Source organism: Schistocerca nitens, chromosome 5 (genome assembly GCF_023898315.1).
Source record: "Schistocerca nitens isolate TAMUIC-IGC-003100 chromosome 5, iqSchNite1.1, whole genome shotgun sequence".
NCBI lineage: Eukaryota > Metazoa > Arthropoda > Insecta > Orthoptera > Acrididae > Schistocerca > Schistocerca nitens.
In genome coordinates this window covers 396,809,381-396,830,009 of record NC_064618.1, presented here as the reverse complement: position 1 = coordinate 396,830,009, position 20,629 = coordinate 396,809,381, and the positions used below count along the sequence as shown (strand labels likewise).

General features: G+C 42.3%; 1 protein-coding gene across 2 annotated transcripts in view; it reads left to right on the top strand.

Moving 5' to 3' along the window:
• The window catches only part of LOC126259543 (methyl farnesoate epoxidase-like), a 209,319-nt gene that overhangs the window by 70,737 nt on the left and 117,953 nt on the right, over positions 1-20,629 (top strand). For both annotated transcript variants that reach the window (XM_049956421.1, XM_049956419.1), the window contains exons 2-3: positions 2,060-2,314; positions 9,310-9,528. In XM_049956421.1, the coding sequence (XP_049812378.1) occupies positions 2,060-2,314; positions 9,310-9,528 (474 nt within the window). The remainder of the gene's footprint in view (positions 1-2,059; positions 2,315-9,309; positions 9,529-20,629) is intronic.

Below are 20,629 nucleotides of genomic sequence, written 5' to 3'. Positions count from 1 at the left end.
TTTTGTTAAGGCACCATCAAGAATACAGGCATTCAAAGAACAGCTTCCAGATGTCCCATTGCCGCCAGAGCCTGTTGTCACCCGCTGGGGCACGTGGCTGATAGCAGCAGAATACTATAGTACGCATCTCTCAGCTCTCTAGAAGGTGGTTGAAAATATACCGGAGGATGCTGCATCCGTAACTGCAGCAATGGAGTTACTCAAAAATTCTTCTTTAAAACGGGACTTATCTTACATTAGGGCCCACTACACATTTACGGCAAGAATAATTTCACAATTAGAAGGCCCAGGGAGACCTATCTACGACAATATTTCTTTGCTTGAAGAAGCCAAAATGAAAGGTAATGAAGCGCCAGGTGAAGTAGGGGAAAAAGTACGGGCAGAAATGCAAACGGTTTTGCAGAACACCAGCCTGAAGCAATTGTGTGCAGCTGCCGACATACTTAGTGGAAAATCCAGCACTCCGGACTGCAGCATTCCTGTCCAACATGTGCCGAAATGAAGTACGCCCCTGTCACATCTGTTGATGTAGAACGTTCTTTTTCAGCGCCCAACACCCTCTTACCACTGAACTCCACACTTCGCCATACTGTGACCGTGGGACTCACATCACACCAACCTCTACAATACTTTATGATTAATGCTCTGCAGGCCTCATGAAAAATGCGACTCGATAATTTGAGACAACATTTAGAAAAGCTGGGCCAAGCATTTCACATATATAAATACGTATGTGCTAGCAAAGGCAGTTTGTCCTACTGAAGTTTGTGTTGGCTTGCAACCACAAATTCGCAGCTAATTTGCAAACGATGGACCCTTGCTTCCTGGAACGCTTTTGCTTTATTATTTGATCGTTTCAACTGTGTCAGTTTCCACTGTTAATTATACACTGAAGCGCCAAAGCAACTGGTATAGGCATGCGTATTCAAATACAGAGGTATGTAAACAGGCAGAATACGGCGCTTCAGTCAGCGATGCCTATATACGACAACAAGGGTCCGGCGCAGTTGTTAGACCGGTTACTTGTGCTATAATGGCAGGTTATCATGATTTAAGTGATTTCTAACACGGTCGGCCGCTGTGTCGAGCGGTTCTAGGCGCTTCAGTCCGGATCCACGCGGGTGCTACGGTCGCAGTCTCGAATCCTGCCTCGGGCATGGATGTGTGTGATGTCCTTAGGGTAGTTAGGTTTAAGCAGTTCTAAGTTCTAGGGGACTGATGACCTCAGATATTAGAGCCATTTGAAAGCAATGTTGTTCAAGGTCGCGTAAGTAGTGAGTGGGGAAAAAGGTGGTTGAGAGTTGCATTTGGAGTATAGCTCTTTACGGCTGTGAAATATGAAGCGAAATATATTGAAGCATTTTAAGTATGGTGATACAGACAGCTGTTAAAATGGAACAGATAAACATTGGCGGCCGGGGATCATGTGCTAATGTGCTACAGCGTACCGTAAACATCGTACTTAAATTATGCCATTTCTCTTTGAATGCGAGCGGGAAATCTCATTAAAAGTATGTCATTTTCCTTTGAATGCGCAGTGGTGTGCAAATAAAACGGACGTAAACATGTTTTATAGCGGTCTCTCCACGGTAACTGTAAACCAGTGCCTCCCCGCGCACGAGTATCTGCTGCTCCTCGCCTGACAAATTTCATCGCCTCCGCGCGGTTATCATCAGTCGCGTTTCGCAGCAGTGACAACAGAAACTCTCACAACCTGAAGACGTCGAACAGTTGTATCGCTGGAGCATTGTGAGATTTGCACAATACTGTCAGGCGGCAAACCCGACAAATGTCTCTGCATTAATTATTTTACATACAGGCAATACTTACCATAGTATCATACATTTGTGCGCCAGTCAAACAGTTGAATGGTTGCAGCAGACTCATTCATGAATACGTACTTGATTGCAGTATTTTAATATTGCGCCTAGAATGTGCATGAACTCACCCTGCTTTCAAGGAATTAAATGTATAACGTAGAAGACAGGTTAGTTGGAAAATATCGCTAAAGCACTAATAATGAACGACTCTAAAGACGACTTATTGTTTACTTCCGCAGGTCCGACTTGGCTTCCCTTGGTGGGCAACTACCAGGACATCTGCCGGCTGAGCAAGAAGCTGGGATCGCAGCACGAGGCGTTCACGTACTTAGCCCAGAAATACGGATCACCCGTGATTGGTTTACATCTGGGCGGCGAGCTGACCGTCATCGTCTCCACCAGGAGCCTCATACGCGAGGTGCTCACGCGACCCGAATTTGAAGGACGGCCTCGGAACTTCTTCGCGTACCTCCGCAGCCTGGGGCTGCGGAAAGGTGAGTGGCACTGCTGTTAACGTAATATAGCACGACTGCAGGAAGTTATATGCGAATCGATCAGTTTCATGTTCTACTTGACTACAACTACGAACACACACACCGAGGCTAAAACTAGCACCACCCAAATAGGAAACTGGGAGACGCAAAAAAAAAAGCCTGGAAGTTCATCCAAAAAATAATGAGGGGTATAAAAGTTAAACACAAAAAAGTGACTCCGGGGGTAAGTGCCTAACGGTAAATCCAAAGATCTTGGGTTCTTTGCCTACACATATTCCACAAACCAACGTAAGGTCTTTAAGCGAAATGTACGTTTGCCGCATTAGAATCATTCTGCAGCCAGTCGCAAATGCCGGTTGTCTAAGCTTTCTCAACAGTGTTTCACGAAAAGAATGGCGTCTTCCCTACGAGGATTCCCTTTTGAGTTCACGGAACACTTCAGTAATACTCACATGCTGATCGAACTTGCCAGTAACAAATCTAACAGCACGCGCCTGCTTTGCTTCGATGCCTTCCTTTAATCCGACCTGGTGGGTTCCCAAACATTCGAACAGTACTCAAGAATGTGTCGCACTAGTGTTCGATAAGCGGTCTTCTTTTCTAGATGCGCTACACTTTCCTAGAACTCTCGCAATAAACCGACGTAGGTTGTTCGCCTTCCCTACAACCGACTTTACATGATCGTTCTATTTCATATCGCTTTGTAGCGTTACACCTAGATACGTGATCGACGTGACTGTGCCAAGCAGCACACATAACGTATTCGAATATTACAGGATTATTTTTCCAACTCATCTGCATTTACTTACATTTTTCTACATTCCAGTCACCACGCCAAGTAGAAATTCTGTCGAAGTCTTCCTGTAACCTTCTACAGTAACTCAACGATGATACTTTCCCATACATCACACCGTCATCAGCAAACAGCCGTAAACTGCTGCTCACATTGTCTGTCAGATAATTTTTTCTGTGTATAGAAAATAATAGTGGTCCCTGGGACAGTCCTGATTGCACCCTTGCTATGATGGACACTCGCCATCGAGAGCTACGTACTGGGTTCCATTACTCAACAAGTCTTCGAGCCACTCATTTGTGAGAACCTGTTCCGTGTTCTCGACCTTCGTTAACATTCTACAGTAGGTCGCTGTATCAAACGCTTTCCAGAAATCTACTAATATGGAAGCTGCCTATCCCCATTCATCAAAAGCTCGTAGAATACCTTGTATGAGCAATGCTTTCTAAATCCGTGTTGATTTTTGGCCAGAGGCTTTTCTGTGTCAAGGAAATTTACTACATTCGAACGCAGACTATGCTCAAGAATTCTGCAAGCAAACCGACATTAAGGATATTGGTCTATAATTTTGCTTGTCCGTTTTCCTGTCCTCCTTTAATACAGGAGTCATCTGTGCTCTTTTCATCTTTGACCACACGTGTAGTTCGTGCAGACCTACAAGCTCGTGTTGAACGTGGAATGCTCCCAGTTCCTCCGAGGCTTTGATGCACCCTTGTAAATATTCGACTTGGGTGGTACATTCGGGCAGCATATGCTTCTTGGTACAGCATGGAGCCCTCCGTGCATTGCCGTTAGCCTTGCCATAAATGACATACTGTACATATCCGCTGACTCCCCGTTTCTGTAATGTTCTATTCTGCCACCAACACCCATAGGACACAACTGATGCTCCGCAGATATGACATGAGTGGTACTCTCACTGTATTCTGTACTGTCGTAGCCATTCTATTTACAAATTGTCTCAGAAATGTAAACAAAGACCACACCACGGACTGTCATGTGGTGTTTACACAGAATCACGTCGGTAGTGGGCGGTAATCACTAAGTCGCAATTATCTCGGAAGCAGTTCGTTTGCGAACCTGTGTTTACTGAGAGTTTTTTGCTTCTGGTATAGTGTACTTTCAACTGTATGCTTTTACGCCATTAATTTGATACGCACTAGATATGTGAATACGACAACACGGTCACATCTCTAGAAGTTTTAATGAAGATAATGTTGTTTCTTTTAGTTTTATGTGTCGCTGGACATTAAACACATATTTACACGTGATGATACCTCAGAGTGAATCAAATATGCACTTCCGGCTTCCTATTTTGCTTTCTCGCAGTCATACCAACAATTAGCTATTTACTCCAAGGTGGCGCGATTTATAAGACTGCGAATTCTCATTCGGGAGGAATGGAGCTCAAAAGCCCTTCCGGCTATCCTGATTTACGTTTTCTTTATGGTTTCCCTAAATCTTGTAAGGCTAAAGCCAAGACTGTTGCTTCCTGTGAGGACCATGAGGTCAGTTTCCACGGAAAAGTTACAAAATATCGGAACTATGACATACAAAAATCAATAACATAAGGAAAGAAAGTTCTGGACGAATACACAACACTATGCAACAAAAACAATAGGATATATTAACAATCGGTGACAACAAAATAGTGGTTCCCGATGGGTATAGCTATATTAATTTTCTCGCAAATCTCGTGTGTTACAAGTTTAGAATAAAGAGTGAAAGGTACGAAAACAGCGTATGTAATTAAAATCTAAACGAAAGCACACCAGTGTTGTACAACAGACCGGAAAATTAAGTACAGGACACACACCACTGTTACTCTCTAAAAAAGTATTTGAAAATCAATAACTCTTTAAGCAAATTCTTCGGACTACCATGCCGATGACATGCTTTCAAGACAAAACAACATAAAAGCAAAGCGACATTACAAATCGACTTTAAAAACAAAGGTAGTTTCAGGTGAGTAATCAAAATAAAATTAAAAATGAACATTATCTCTTGTGAAGCCCTCTTACAACTGTCTCATGAAGCGGTACTGAGAATATCACTAATTGCGACAGTCTGTGTGTTAATGCAGCAACTGCAAATGTCCTCCAGACATGTATGTGTGTCTGAAGAAACAGACACAGTCTTTCAAATTTGCAGTTGTGAAAGTCGCTAAATGAATTCACATATTGTGAATACATATTAGTGTCAGCTACTAGTGACAAGTGAAATTTGTGCCAGAAGAGGACCCGAACCCGTAACTCCGCCAGGCCTGAGCGCTCGCCTTACCTAACTCGGCTGTCCGACTGTGCCCCCAGTGCCGGACTACACCTCCAAATGTCAAATGCTCATACTTTTGTGAAACTAAGAATACGAAGACATGTTATTTTGCATCGTCATTTTAGCCCCACAAGGCGTGATTGTTTCATTAATGGCGACAGGGTCTGTGTTGTGGCAGTAACTGCATTTATTATACTACAACGTCCTTCAGACATGCATGCAAATCCTTTGTATAGGTTGTATGTTACCTTCTGGCCATTCTATATGGATGCATACGATGCAATACATGTGTAGTGATGGTTTTTAGAATTTACTATGACCCTACATATACTCTGAGGTGACTAAGGATAACTCCTAATGTCGTGTCGGACCTCCTTCTGCTATTCATAGGTGGCCGCGGTGGCCGTGCGGTTCTGGCGCTGCAGTCCGAAACCGCGGGACTGCTACGGTCGCAGGTTCGAATCCTGCCTCGGGCATGGGTGTGTGTGATGTCCTTAGGTTAGTTAGGTTTAAGTAGTTCTAATTCTAGGGGACTTATGATCTAAGATGTTGAGTCCCATAGTGCTCAGAGCCATTTGAACCATTTTTTTGCTATTCATAGTGTAGCAACCCGACGTGGCATGGACTCAAAAAGTCGTTGGAAGTCTCCTTCAGAAATATTGAGCAGTGCTGTCTCTATAGCTGTACGTAATTGCGTAGAGTTACAGTGCAGGACCTTGTGCACGAACTGACCTGTCCATTGTGACCTAGGTGGCCAAATCATTCGCTGATATTGTCCAGAATGGTCTTCAAACCAATAGTGAACAGCTGTGGCCCAGTGACATGCTGTATTGTCATTCATAAAAATTCGATCGTTGTTTGGGAACATGAAGGCAATGGATGGCTGAAAATGATCTCCAAGTTGCCATACATAACCAGGACCCACTCCATTCCACGTAAACACACTACACACCATTATGGAGCCACCACCATCTTCCACAGTGCCCTGGTGACAATTTCGCTCCATGGCTTCGTGGAGTCCGCGTCACACTCGAACCCTACCATCAGCTCTTACCATTTGGAATCGGGATTCATCTGACCAGGTCACGGGTTTTCAGTCCTCTGTAGCCCAACCGATGTGGTCAAGAGCCCTGGAGAGGCTTGCAGGTGATGTGCTGCTGTTAGCATAGGCATTCACATCGCTCATCTGCTGCTATAGACCGTTAATGCCAAATTTTTCTGCACTCTCTTACATTTGTCGTACATCCCACATTGATTTCTGCAGTTATTTCGTGTAGTGCTGCTTCTGTTAGCCCTGACAACTCAGTTGTTAAGTGAAGGCCATTCGCAACTGTGTTGTCCATGGTAATGACTGAAATTTGGTATTATCGGCACACTCTTGACACTGTGGATCTCAGAATATTGAATTCCCTAACGATTTCCGAAATGGAATGTCCCATTCATCTGGCTCCAACTACCATTCTGAGTCCGTTAATTCCTGTCGTGCAGCAGTTACCACCTTGGAAACGTTTTCACATAAACCAACTAAGTACAAACAACAGGTCTGCCAATGCACTGCTCTTTTAAACTTTCTGTATGCGATACCACAGCCACGTTTATATGTGCATATCGCTATCCTATGATCTTTGTCATCTCAGTATCACGTTTTGTTACACCCCAGAATAAAAAAAGGGAAAGGAATTAAATTTTTATTAAGCTCGCACTAGCACAACCAAAGATCACACCAGACAGAGGTGGTGACATAGCTGTGCAGCAGAAAGAAACAATAAGCACTGTAAGTTGGTAAGTTGGCCATGTACATGAGCGCACATTGCTACACAAGCGCCAATCACCAAGCACAAGCACAAATTACACATTCAGAAAAATGTCAGTTGAGAGAGAGGGACAGAGAGCTGTGCAGGGTAGCCGTGCGCTCTGAGGAACCTTGCCACGGTTCACGTGGCTCCCCCCATCAGAGACTCGAGTCCTCCCTCAGGCAAGGGTTTATGTGTTGTCCTTGATGTAAATTAGTTTAATTTAGATTAAGTAGTGTGTAAACGTAGGGACCAATGACCTCAGCAATTTGGTCCCATAGGAACTTACAACAAATTTGAATTTTTAGAGGGACGAAGACATATTTATTAGTTCTTGTGATATGAAGGAAGAAGCTTTACCTCAGATGCAATAACACATTTCGGGTACTTGACATTGCAGTCAAGCACCTGTAACAACTTGTTAAGCAAACACAGTAGGACAAGGACTGCTGACAACTGGTATAGAAATTGTACATGAAATGGGCCACATTCAGTCATAATGAACAGAGCCTCACTTCTTACCTCAAGCCACAATACCCCAGTTCTCCAGGTCTGAATGCAGTCAACCATTAGGACTGATGGCGTTCGTACCAATGGCATTCAATTCAGGAACATTATGGTGTAGTGACATTCAAGTGTTAGATGTTCCAGCAATTCTCATAAACATGTTGCTTTCCATTCGTGAGATGACAACGCCCAAGTAACCAAGACCTTGCACTCACAGGTCTTACCATTGGCTGCCATCTATCACTTCACTGATGTGCACACTGAGGGTCTTCCAACACCAGTGCATCTCATGGTGCTTATCACACTAACGTCATTGTCACTGAAGGGTGAAACAGCCATCCAGTGTCTCTCTTTCTGATCACCATGGAAGGCACCTTCCAGGTGCCAGGGCCTACCTGTCCAGTGGGGCCAGGATCGTCTAACTACATGACTTCCAGCAGCATGGTACATCCCAATAGGTTATCACAGATCATTGCCATCTTCCAGAGTGGGATTGAGGATGCTCTGAACAGTGTAGGCACACTCTCAAACTATGGCTCCACCTGCAGAAAGCCAGACAACAGCCCACAAGACTTCAGCTGAACTGCTGGAGAAGTAGCCTTGACGACCAACCAAGCCAGGCCAACAACAGAAGTCACTGAAATTCCTCCATGCCCCTGTCATGAAATGTCAGCCGCTGGTAATGAGAAGAAACTGAGCAGTAGGTCTGAACTAATAAATGTTAACACGCAGTCATGTTTTCTTAGGGCCAAAAGGTATTCTACAGGTCCATATCACAATCCTGACAATATTGAGGTGTCTCCAGCTGGCACCCATACCGTTTATAGATTCTGTGATAGACAGTTACATCGTTGGGGGCTGTGTCATATGCACTCCAGGAAAGTACTATCTTTGGCAGATGAAAGAGGCTGCCTTTAGAACTATGCTTTGAGAGTAAGATGTTTTATGATGTTTTAAGAATAGTTTTATCTTTGACAAAACGTGTTTGTTCCTGGGTTTTTCCTTTTGATGTTGTGTTATGGCACAGAAGCTAATATGTTATACTACAGAACGATATAAATATTTTATATTGCAGTTTGTGCATGCTGAGTTGCGGTTTATTGATTGGTTTCCTTGTTTTATAACATTTTATAATGGTATAACACTGTCCCAAAACATACTGTGTAAAAATATCACACAGATGACAACTGGTGCTTAACATTCTTAGTACCAAAAATTCACATGCTATAGATTTTAGGCCTAACATTAACCATGATTTATGGATGTTATATAATACAGTTAAGAAATAAATAGTCATCACAGAATATGGTCCATAGAGGTCCAAATATGATTGGATGAGTAGGAAAAGAAATACGTTGTGTTTTTCAAAACACTGAGTTTAAAAACCCAAATTTAATTGATGAAAAAGAATCCAATTGAAGCTTCCAACACCAGCAAGATGATTAGCAACGATGCTTACTTTGAAAATAAAAGCCCAAACAGTATGTGCTCTGCCTCCAATGATCTCAATGTCGACACGACAGTATGCCCTAATATTCCTTTCTTTCCTTATTGTTCTGCCTTGACACTGAATGTCGGGTTGGGTAGAGCTTGAAACATTGAGCTGATTGACAGGTGTATTTGCTGTGCAGGAGTAACGTTGGTGGACGGCAAACTGTGGCAGGAGCAGCGTGCCTTCGTGATACGACACCTGCGCTCTCTGGGCTTCAGCGGGGCTGCTATGCAGGCTCAGGTGGAAGAGGAGGTGCGTGCTCTGCTGGAAGAACTGAGCAACAGCCGCGGGAGACCAACACAGCTCAAAAAGCTGCTGGCGCCCTCCGTGCTCAACGTCATCCTCCAGTTCTGCGCTGGTGAGTGTGTCTAACCTTCCATCGACTGCTAACCGGTGTATAAGTGGTGGTCCTTCCTTTCCTTCTCACTTAATTAATCCAGTTGTATAAAATGTGAAGCTGTAGTTGCATGAAGTTGCTGTGGCAGTCAAATTGTAAGACAAGCTCAGCTACAAATGCGTGTTTAACCATACGAGGGGTTCTCAAGCTGTGAATCACTGCTCCCAGGACCATCGCGGCCTTACAGAAGGCGTGTCGCAGTGGTTTTTTGAAAACAACACTTTCGTTTATTTGCTTTATGAGTAAAGGAACAAGTGTGTGCTACTAGTGATATCTAGCAGGCAGGAAATGAAGTGTTTTTACTATGGCAGTTAAACTGAACTATATAACCCACTTGCTTTTTTCCAGTAGCAGAAATTTTGAAGGTAACTTTTGTCTAATACAGATCGTTTTAAATTGTTCGCCTATGCAGTTTGTTTTTCTCCTTTAGCATGGACAAATCTTTAAATGTAAGTGCAAAACCTGAATTTTAACTGTACTAGTATCATGTGATTGTAAAGAAACGGAGAGACGAAAATGCAGGAAGTATTAGGACAGTTTCTTGAATTCCGGTTTTGCATGTACTAATAGGGGAAATGAAGGACGACCTCAGTATGTCACATTTTTTAAGAACAACTAGCTACTGAAATCATGCATCCCAATAAAATGAAACGATGATTGGACTCAAATCACGGTCGTGCGGTAAGCAACCCTCGAGAATACTTTTCCACAAGTTAAAAAAAGCGTACACTAAAGAAGTTACGATTCCTGCAAAAGCTATTCATACATCTTACAAAGTTGCCTACGTTGTAGCAAAGAGCAAGAAACCACACCATAGCGGGAGACATTTTACCAGATGCTCTGGATATGGTATCTATTACGACTGGTTACTCAGGTGCCAAGCCACTGCTAAGTATGCCTTTGTCAGTCCATACTACTAGCCATCGGATACTAAATATGGCTGACGACAGTAACATTCAGTTGCCTAAAGAACTCACAGGTAGTGGCGATTTCGCCATTCTCTTTGATGAAGCTACAAATAACCACAATGATGTGCATCTAACGTACTAAGTGTGGTTTATAAATGACAACGAACTTCATGAAAATCTTTTCGGCAGTAAAATAACTCTTCGAACAAAAGCAGTCTTTTATGTCTGAAAGAACAGACACCATGTAAATTCCGCAGCTGTGATGCGCATTAAGTAAACTGAGGTTGGAGGGGGGAGGAAGAAGAGGAAAACGCTGGAACTGAATATATCAGCTGCATCGGGACTGTCTGTAGTCACCAGCGACGCATGAAAATGGGTGCTGGACCGAGACTCGAACCCGGGATTTCCTGCTAATTAGACAGTTGCATTAGCCACTATGCCACCCAGACAGAGACAGCGTTAATGGTAAAGTTCGCGGACTATCTCGGTACGCGCCTCAGCTGACTCACCCTCCCACCTGGCGCCACCGCGTTTCCATAGTCCCTGTCCATGTCCTCCATGCTCAATAATTTTGGATTCTCATTGGAGATCGAATATAAATATGCACCCGCACTGATGGTAGTGCATTCATAGCCCGCTGAGGCGTAGCAATTATATGTAGTGTCTGTTCTTTTGGACATATCACTTTGAAATTATAACAGTACAAGTCAAAATATTTCGATTCGTTATTCATTTTGCACATAACACACTTCCCTGGCGCCACCGCGTTTCCATAGTCCCTGTCCATGTCCTCCATGCTCAATAATTTTGGATTCTCATTGGAGATCGAATATAAATATGCACCCGCACTGATGGTAGTGCATTCATAGCCCGCTGAGGCGTAGCAATTATATGTAGTGTCTGTTCTTTTGGACATATCACTTTGAAATTATAACAGTACAAGTCAAAATATTTCGATTCGTTATTCATTTTGCACATAGCACACTTCCCTTACAATGCCTACACTCAGCCACTGTTGTTTATTTAACAGTTATGTTTAACATTCACACTGAAGCAACCATTACTACGTTACGTTTCCACATTAATTAATCAGGTAGTCATTGATCATGAACGCCTTATCATTTATGTTCTACCATTAATATACTTCTCCAAGACAGTCACTGATTCTCGTACACAATCTGTATCAGACGTAAATCTCTTAATTAATCCCAAGTGCCGTTCTGCGAAAAAATTGAAATAGTTTCCTTCTATAAACCAAAGTAATACTTTTTACTATTAATTCCATTTTCTACCAAGTTCTACACATTATTCATACGTGGCATGGCAGCGCACGACTGCTCCCTAAAAAAGCTCAACACTAACTCTTCTTCCCACACAAAGATGGTGTGTTACCACTAGTGCTGGGGCATTGTTCTCATTATAGAGCAAGACAGTGCTACCTCAGAGAAACAGGCGACACCAAGTAAGCAAGGCATGTAGTGTCAGTACGCTGTGACATCAAAGATATCACTATTCATTACATACTCCAGTAGAATTTTTCAGAAACGTGAGTTGATGGTTTTTTCGAAGGCCCAAAATAAAATACGAATTCCACAAAAAAAAAATAACCGTTGAACAACCCAACAATTGTCCCTTCCTCAGGTATCACATTGTAATCCGGCAGAAATATCATGAAAATTCACATTCTGTCATCCCCACACTGATAATTATAAACTTTACATTTTGTTTATACACCCAATTATCTGGTAATCAACATACAGAGAAAGCAAATTTGCCTTATTATGAGACTGATTAGCAAGAAAATATAAAAATTCGTTTACAGTGTGTACCATATCCTAATCATACCAATTTTGACGCATATTCATGTAAATCTACATAAGTTACGTGGAAAAGTTGCACACAAGAAACGTCTCGTTATCAAATAGTTACGTTACTGAAAATAGTTCTTATCAGTGTATAACATACTATAATAATACATTTCCATAAGATCAGAAATTATGACTTCAATGGTGTTTTGTATTCCAGCACTGATCTGCGTAAGCAAACTAATATTATTGCTGCTCAGTACTTTAGGAGGAATCAAGAAAAACATTTACTGCGTATTGCCACATCTACAGGAAGGGAGGCAAAAGTCGAAAATATTAATATGTCGAGAGTAAACAACATGTTGTCACCATATGTAATACAAATAATAGTTCTAGAATATTTGTTATCATAACATAAAGACATAGATAAAGGTTTACTTTTTGTGTAAGTAACGAAAAACAGGGAGAAAATGTATCTGCAGTTAAAACATAAAAAATAGAATTAATAAAAATTTTAGGACATTTTTGTGGAACAAGAGACTCACAAAATACGTGTATTTGTCGTATTACTCTGCCACACAAAACCTTTAGCAATACAAACACTCAGTGACAGGTGGATGAAGTAGCAGATTGATAAGGACAGGCGATAGGCGCCAGGTGGGTGCGACGAATGTCGATTGCAGCCACAGAGAACAGAAGTAAGTGCACCACACGAGATTTGTTGTGCTTCCTCCTCCATCTGGGTAACCACAACCACTTAGGTGCTGATCCATTCACACAAAACGTATCGCATGGTACAAAGGGACTGAACTTTGTCATCCCATTTGCCTTTAAAAACTGATTTACTTAGCTGGAGCAAAGCTACCTTCGCTTCTGTAGTTCGTTTCTCAGTAAAACTTAGCTTTCACGTAAAAATACAAAAACCGCTGTTATTAGATTCGCACGGGTTTTCTGTTGTGCAGTCTTTCTCATTCGATTTTGCAGAAACTATTCGATACAAAGAATATTATTTTTGCTCACCTTATAGCCACACATTGCACCTTTATAATGACCTTGTTTTCTTTTCGTTAAGGCTCATAGTTATTGTGATACTTCGAAGTAAAGTTCAACACCGTATATATTTTGATAAGTTTGCAGTAAAAAATGTAGTGAGTGGCCAATTTACGTTGTTAGTTTTGCGACATAGGTTGATGCATATAAAATGTAGCTAACATATCCAAAATTGTTTTTAACGGTGAACGGAGGGTTATGTCCGTTTCCATTCTCAAGAAAATACGTGAGATGCATTGGAGATTCTGCGCGATAGGGCTGGCATCAACGTTCGAATCGGTGGTTTCGGGATGGTAATACGGAACGCCGTGCTGGATTCCAACGGCCTCGTATCACTAGCAGTCGAGACGACTGGCATCTTATGCGCATGGCTGTAACGGATCGTGCAGCCGTGTCTCGATCCCTGAGTCAACAGATGGGGACGTTTGCAAGACAAGAACCATCTACACGAACAGTTCGACGGCATTTGCAGCAGCATGGACTATCAGCTCGGAGACCATGGCTGCGGTTACCCTTGACGCTGCATCACAGACAGGAGCGCCTGCGATGGTGCACTCAGCGACGAACCTGGGTGCACGAATGGCAAAACGTCATTTTTTCGGATGATGGTCGCATTCGTGTTTGGCGACATCGCGGTGAACGCACATTGGAAGCGTGTATTCGTCATCGCCATACTGGCGTATTACCCGGCGTGATGGTATGGGGTGCCATTGGTTACACGTCTCGGTCACCTCTTGTTCGCATAGACGGCACTTTGAACAGTGGACGTTACATTTCAGACGTGTTACGACCCGTGGCTCTGCCCTCCATTCGATCCCTGCGAAACCTTACATTTCAGCAGTATAATGCACGACCGCATGTTGCAGGTCCTGTACGGGCCTTTCTGGACACAGAAAATGTTCGACTGCTGCCCTGGCCAGCACATTCTCCAGATCTCTCACCAATTGAAAACGTCTGGTGAATGGTGGCCGAGCAACTGGCTCGTCACAATACGCCAGCCACTAGTCTTGATGAACTGTGGTATCGTGTTGAAGCTGCACGTGCAGCTGTACCTGTACACGCCATCCAAGCTCTGTTTGCCTCAATGCCCAGGCGTATCAAGGCCGTTATTATGGCCAGAGGTGGTTGTTCTGGGTACTGATTTCTCAGGATCTATGCACCCAAATTGCGTGAAAATGTAATCACATATCAGTTCTAGTATAATATATTTGTGCAATGAATACCCGTTTATCATCTGCATTTCTTCTTGGTGTAGCAATTGTAATGGCCAGTAGTGTATTCTAGTGGAAAGCACAGGAAATGAAAAAAGAAAAAGAGCCTTGAGTTACTGTGTAATAACAGAAGCGAACGTGTAATATAATATTAATTCATTCTTATAGAGAGAAGTGTACGAAGTTAAGGTGAAATTGTTGTCTTACGATCCAGTAACTGGAGTTGAGTTTCAGATCACAGTCTTAGGTTCTTTCTCGTTCTCTCTCATTGTTCTAAGAAAGTAAGCATGCCGTGCCTATAATGTCCTCCCACTCTACCACAGATGTCTTTTTTTTTTTTTTTTTTTTACGAAGCAAATCTTGGCGTTTCTCTCCTGGACAGAACTGAACTACGTTACTTGCCAACATTTTTCCACATGAACATACTCAAAGATAATATATATTTGTGCGATGATTACCCATTAGCAGACGCTAAGAATATGGAGTAGTAGTAATGCACGAAAACTATAAAATGACCGTACAATGCCGAGGCATGGATGTCAGTTGTGTACTGTCGAGTATTGTCGGATGCCTTTGGTCCCTTCTATACATAAAAGTACCATCGGCAGTAGCTTGAAACTAACAAATCTACGGGAAACTCATTAGAAAGACGAGATGAGGTAGTGAGCACATAAGCACACAAGCACACACAGAGGAAACAGCATCGTCACTGGTGCTGTGGTAGGTATGGTAAGTAGCGAGGGGTGGGGGAACCAGGCGCACGCCCTCCGGTCCTTCATCACGGGAAAGACGGCTCTACTTACTTCTACGCTCTGTGATTGTAACGTAGTAGCCGGTTGCGCTGCCGGCCGGCCGCGGTGGTCTAGCGGTTCGAGGCGCTCAGTCCGGAACCGCGCGACTGCTACGGTCGCAGGTTCGAATCCTGCCTCGGGCATGGATGTGTGTGATGTCCTTAGGTTAGTTAAGTTTAAGTAGTTCTAAGTTATAGGGGACTGATGACCACAGATGTTAAGTCCCATAGTGCTCAGAGCCATTTGAACCATTTGGTTGCGCTGCCGAACTTCGCCATGTCTACCATCACAGCAGGAACCAACGTGAGTTGGTCCTGTCCGCCAGTCACACAGAGGGCAGGGCCAGAGTGTTGCAATGGTCGGTACCTGTCTGAAGGTCACCGACTTGCATGCAGCCCTTCTTCACAAACGTCGCCATGAAGATAGCACGGGATCGCGCTGCAGAAGGACAGCTGTGGCGGCTCTGCACTCCACCCCTATCTACTTGCAGCGGACGTGGCCAGGCGGAATGGGAACTGCGCTACATAGTAGGCCCCTGCACTGTCTTCTGGCAGCTCCTCAGGCATGTAAACAAACAAGGAGCTCAGCGTCCATATGGGCAACAACAAATTTAAATACTGTATGTATAGCACGTCACACTGCTACTTTTGTAAGTGTTGCAGTTGCAGAATGGAAAAACAAAGAAAATTTCACGTTTCACTATGACAACCAACATTGCCAATAGCCCAACACAGATACAGTACTTTAACACGAACAATACAAAATTTCTAAATAAATCATTGTTCATAAATATTTGACAATCCTTGTAATTGCAAGTACCATTCATGCTGCTTGCAGCCGTACGACATGCACAATGCATAGTTTCGGTCTCCGCCCCTCTTATTTCTTCCCCGCTTCCACTGCATGTTATTTATATCATCGTAAGTGATTAACCGACAGTGTGTCATTTCGGCTCTGCTTGTTCCGCTTCATGCTGGTTCTTGCCTACTTGTTTGACCTTAACTGATCCCACTTCCGTCATTGCACTTGTTTCTAAGCTTCCTTCCGTAAGTCGGCGAGCCGTAAGAGTCCGCTCGTGATACGGATGCCAATGCGCGGTGACCAAATTTTCGTGCAGAGCCCTGGGCGAGTTCATTCGTTTGTTCGGAATGGGAGGCCGACACTTGTCTGGCACCTATCGGCCAGTCGGCGATGACAGGATCGAGGCGCACGCCCTGCAATCCGTCTAAAACGATTTTATAGAAAAAAAATCACTTTTGCTTTACTTGTAGCTTTATATGTCATTATGATGTGCCCATTACTCCGTTAATGGTCATAGTTAATGTGATATTTGCGCGGAAGTTTGACACTGCGCGGAGTTCGAAAAAGCTTGCAATGAAAAATAGGGATCGTTATGATTTTGCTTTTGGTGCCTATTACATAATACGTTGCTGTGTATTGAATTTTTTCCTTTAACTTAGGTGGCGATCTCTGTCACCAATCTCGAGAAAACTGAGCTGACGTAATAGACTTATTTGCGATCGTGACACGCCAGCGATAGAACCAGAGTGAGATATCCACAACATTCCTCATATTTCGTAAACGGTTTGAAACATCGAAATGAGATTTTAGCAAATGATAGCACACGAAGAGGAGAGTATTTTGTCATATGGTTATGAAAAACTTCGTTGTCTATCATGTTATTCCACTAACTACACGCTTTTTTGATGAAAGGAGGGAACGTTTAAGGGCCATCCATAGCTGGTGAAACGGGAAATGCTATGGGTTTTGGAAAAACATAAGTGAATGTTTATTTTGTACTGAGGATGTGCTTTTTCTAATGATACTGACCTTACTTTTCCTCAGTTCCGTACTTAATAATACACTGTTTCAAAATTCTCTCGCAATTGTATCTGCACAACATCTTAGTGAGGAGAGACTGTGTAAACTTCGCTATTTTTTGATAAAATAAGCAAATTTTAACATGGCAACAAGAGAAATATGTAGGTTTTACTCTAAATTCACCACTCGTGACACTTCTCTGAAAGTTACAAATGGTTAACAAACCAGGCGAAAATAATTATCTGCTTTTGCGGCGTAATTCTCTTTATATACTAACAAAGAAGACGTGACAGATCTTTTTGAATGGTCACCATGCAAGTGTGAGCGTGGAGGGAACCGCTTAATATTTACAAAAAAAGTGAGTGTAGGGTTCAATTTAGAACGGCACTTCCCCTATAGCGCTCTGCATTTCCCATACAGCGCCTGCCGGCAGCCCCCACCACTACCGCTCACCGCACGCGCTCGTTCCCATCTGAACGCTACCAACCATGGTGTTCTGCGCGGACTATACTTCATGTGTCTTAACGGCGGTAGTAGTGTCTCCTGTTGATTTTTCTCTTGTATTTCTTCTTCACTCCCGTTGATTCTTCTCTGTTCCGTTTTGTGCCGACCTTTGGCGCACGTGCACTGCTTTTCCCGTTACTGCACCACGTAGAATACCATGAACTTCGCACATTAGCCGTTGTGTCATCCTGTTTACAATGTTATTTTATTTATAGTGTAGTTTAACGGGACATCCTCCTTTAGCATTACTTTTCCCCAACGGTAGTTGCCGATACCAGTAATATATTTCGAAGTTTGGACGGGCTAATATTAATCTCAGTTGCTTTTCTGAAACATTTCATACAATTTTATACACAGTACGTTATATTTCAAGCTAAAATTTATGAAAAGGAATTACTTTATAAAATATTTTAGTTTCGATGTTATAATCCATAAGCACTAGTTCTGAATGTACAGTTAAAATTACTGTTCTTAGAAACATTTGAAATTGCGAATTATTTGCACACTTAAAATTTCTGTTATTGATTACTCAATCTTGTACTGTTTACTATGTTAATTTCTGGATATATTTATGACATGCCGGCCGAAGTGACCGAGCGGCTCTAGGTGCTACAGTCTTGAACCGCGCGATCGCTAAGGTCGCAGGTTCGAATCCTGCCTCGGCCATGGATGTGTGTGATGTCCTTAGGTTAGTTAGGTTTAAGTAGTTCTAAGTTCTAGGGCACTGATGACTTCAGAAGTTAAGTCCCATAGTGCTCAGAGCCATTTATGAAATAATACTCGAAATTAATAATGTAAGGAAAACTAGTAGGAATTTATTTGTTAAGAAAAATTGTATTACCCTTTGGAATATTGTTATTTCCACAGAGTGTGAGAGTCGTAAGCTTGCCTCTGATGTGATCGGCCGTATTTGTTTATAATAGGTGTGAACAATGTAATTTCGGCTTTGTTAATGTGAAAAATCAAAGTACTGTATCATAAACTAAAATATGAGAAAATCATTGGAAAATATATTTGCGTAAAATATTCTGCAACAACAATCTTCCAATTTATCTAGTTCAAACGAACCGCGAGGACCTGATGTCAGATTTTCAACTTCAAGAATCAGGCCCCTAGACAAAAATAACTGGAGCCATCTCAACATGACAAGCTAAGCAAACTTGAAATTTTTTGTAATCTTCGTTCCTCTCAGATCTTCATAAAAGACTTTGCTTAATAATACTTGGATTGGGCATTATTTAATGTGGACAATAGATCGAAGAAGGTAGGAGGGGGAGATTACAAGTTCAAAACACTGTTCCTTCCTGTTTCCTCTCCCAAACCATTTGCGCACATATTGTCATGTCTCCTGTAGTATATATCGCTGCAACTAAAATTCAAACTCTCATTTTCGTGCTTTTAGTCTGGTATTTATCCAAGAAAATCTATTCAGCCTCTTTCTAGGACAAGTTTTCTTCTTTCTTCTTCCCAGACAACATCTGTTCAAATTTGTTCTTGCGATCTAATGAACTCTGACATTTCTCTTCTGAATGTTGTTTTCACGTCCATACAGTCTGCTCCACCTCTTCTATAACAATAATCTTTAATATTCTCTACGTGAATATTTTGCTGTGAAGTATGTTCCTGACTCACTGACAATACATTTCTTGTATTGAGAATATTAGCATCCGATAACGTACTACAACCATCTCGGCATTTTCTATTCATTTCATCATCTGATATCGAATCAGCTACCATCTGTATGACACGTTAAGTTCAGAACTAGGTATTTGAATTAACAAATCCGTGTCCGATGTTGCTTCTAATTGTGACTCCTCAGGTAACGTCCATTATGACAGGACGCGCCTGTTTCGATTATCTTCGCATATGTCTGTGCGTTTCTCTTCTGGTCTCTCTTCGAATATCTTCGCTGTTCTCTTGCCATGATCCTGTTTGAGCTTCTCGATTACCTTTTTTGCTTCCTTGCAAAATCTATTTTTTTGTTTTTTTTGTTTTTTACTTTCGTTATATTCCTTGATTTCCTTCGCTGCTTCCTCTTGGTCTTTCCTGTTTTCTTTTCCAGCTTATTGCGCTGTTTTCTCTTGGCTATAAAGTTTTTTCATTGAATAGCATCATTATTTCTTCTTCACTAGGTCGAGCTTTCACAGCACCACCTACTGGTACTTGCTCCTTTACTGACACCACTGACTTTACACTTGAAACTGAAAAGCTGAAAACATGAGTCCGATTAATACCCTCCACGAAAATTCATCACACTCCAAGCAACTGAAAATTTAAATTTTCGTCTACCACAGCAATTTCAAGCTATGAGCATTTGGCTTTACTGCAACACTTACGTTTGTTTCTGCGATTGTTCGTTTTTGTGTTGCAGTATAGTGCTGCAAACTCCATCGCTTCCTTGCGTCGTCGTGCTGGTGGTCTCTGCAGTCCAAGATGATAGAGAGTTCATCTTCTTGCCTCGAAGCAGCTACTGTTCAGTTAGTTCTCATTATTGCATACCACCTCTCCATTCTTCACCGAAAAATCAATCTTCCGCACGCACTATACCAAATGTAAAGTTCTCTCTTTTTTTGTTTGATTTTGCAGCTATCGGACTATCAGACTCATGCTTCTTTACGAAAAAACGGGATCATCTGCCTAATATGAATATATGTGTCTCATGTTTGTCAAACGTTAAAGTTATTTAATTAAAGAATGAAAAATGTTAGTTTGAAATGATAACAGTACAAGTCAAATTGCTTTGGTTTGACATCGAGTACTACGAGACTGCAGGCAAAGCCCTGCGCTCATTTCTCAACGCACATACTCCCATCAGGGGAGAAAAAGAATGTCACAAGTAGGTGTGCTATGTGCTGCTGAGAAGGAGAAAGAAGTGAAGGTGCATGTGAGTGTATAAAGTGTGTTTTTCCTCTACGTAAAGAAGACTGTTTTCAGGTCTGCCATACTCAGCAATCATACTCGTTAATATGTAA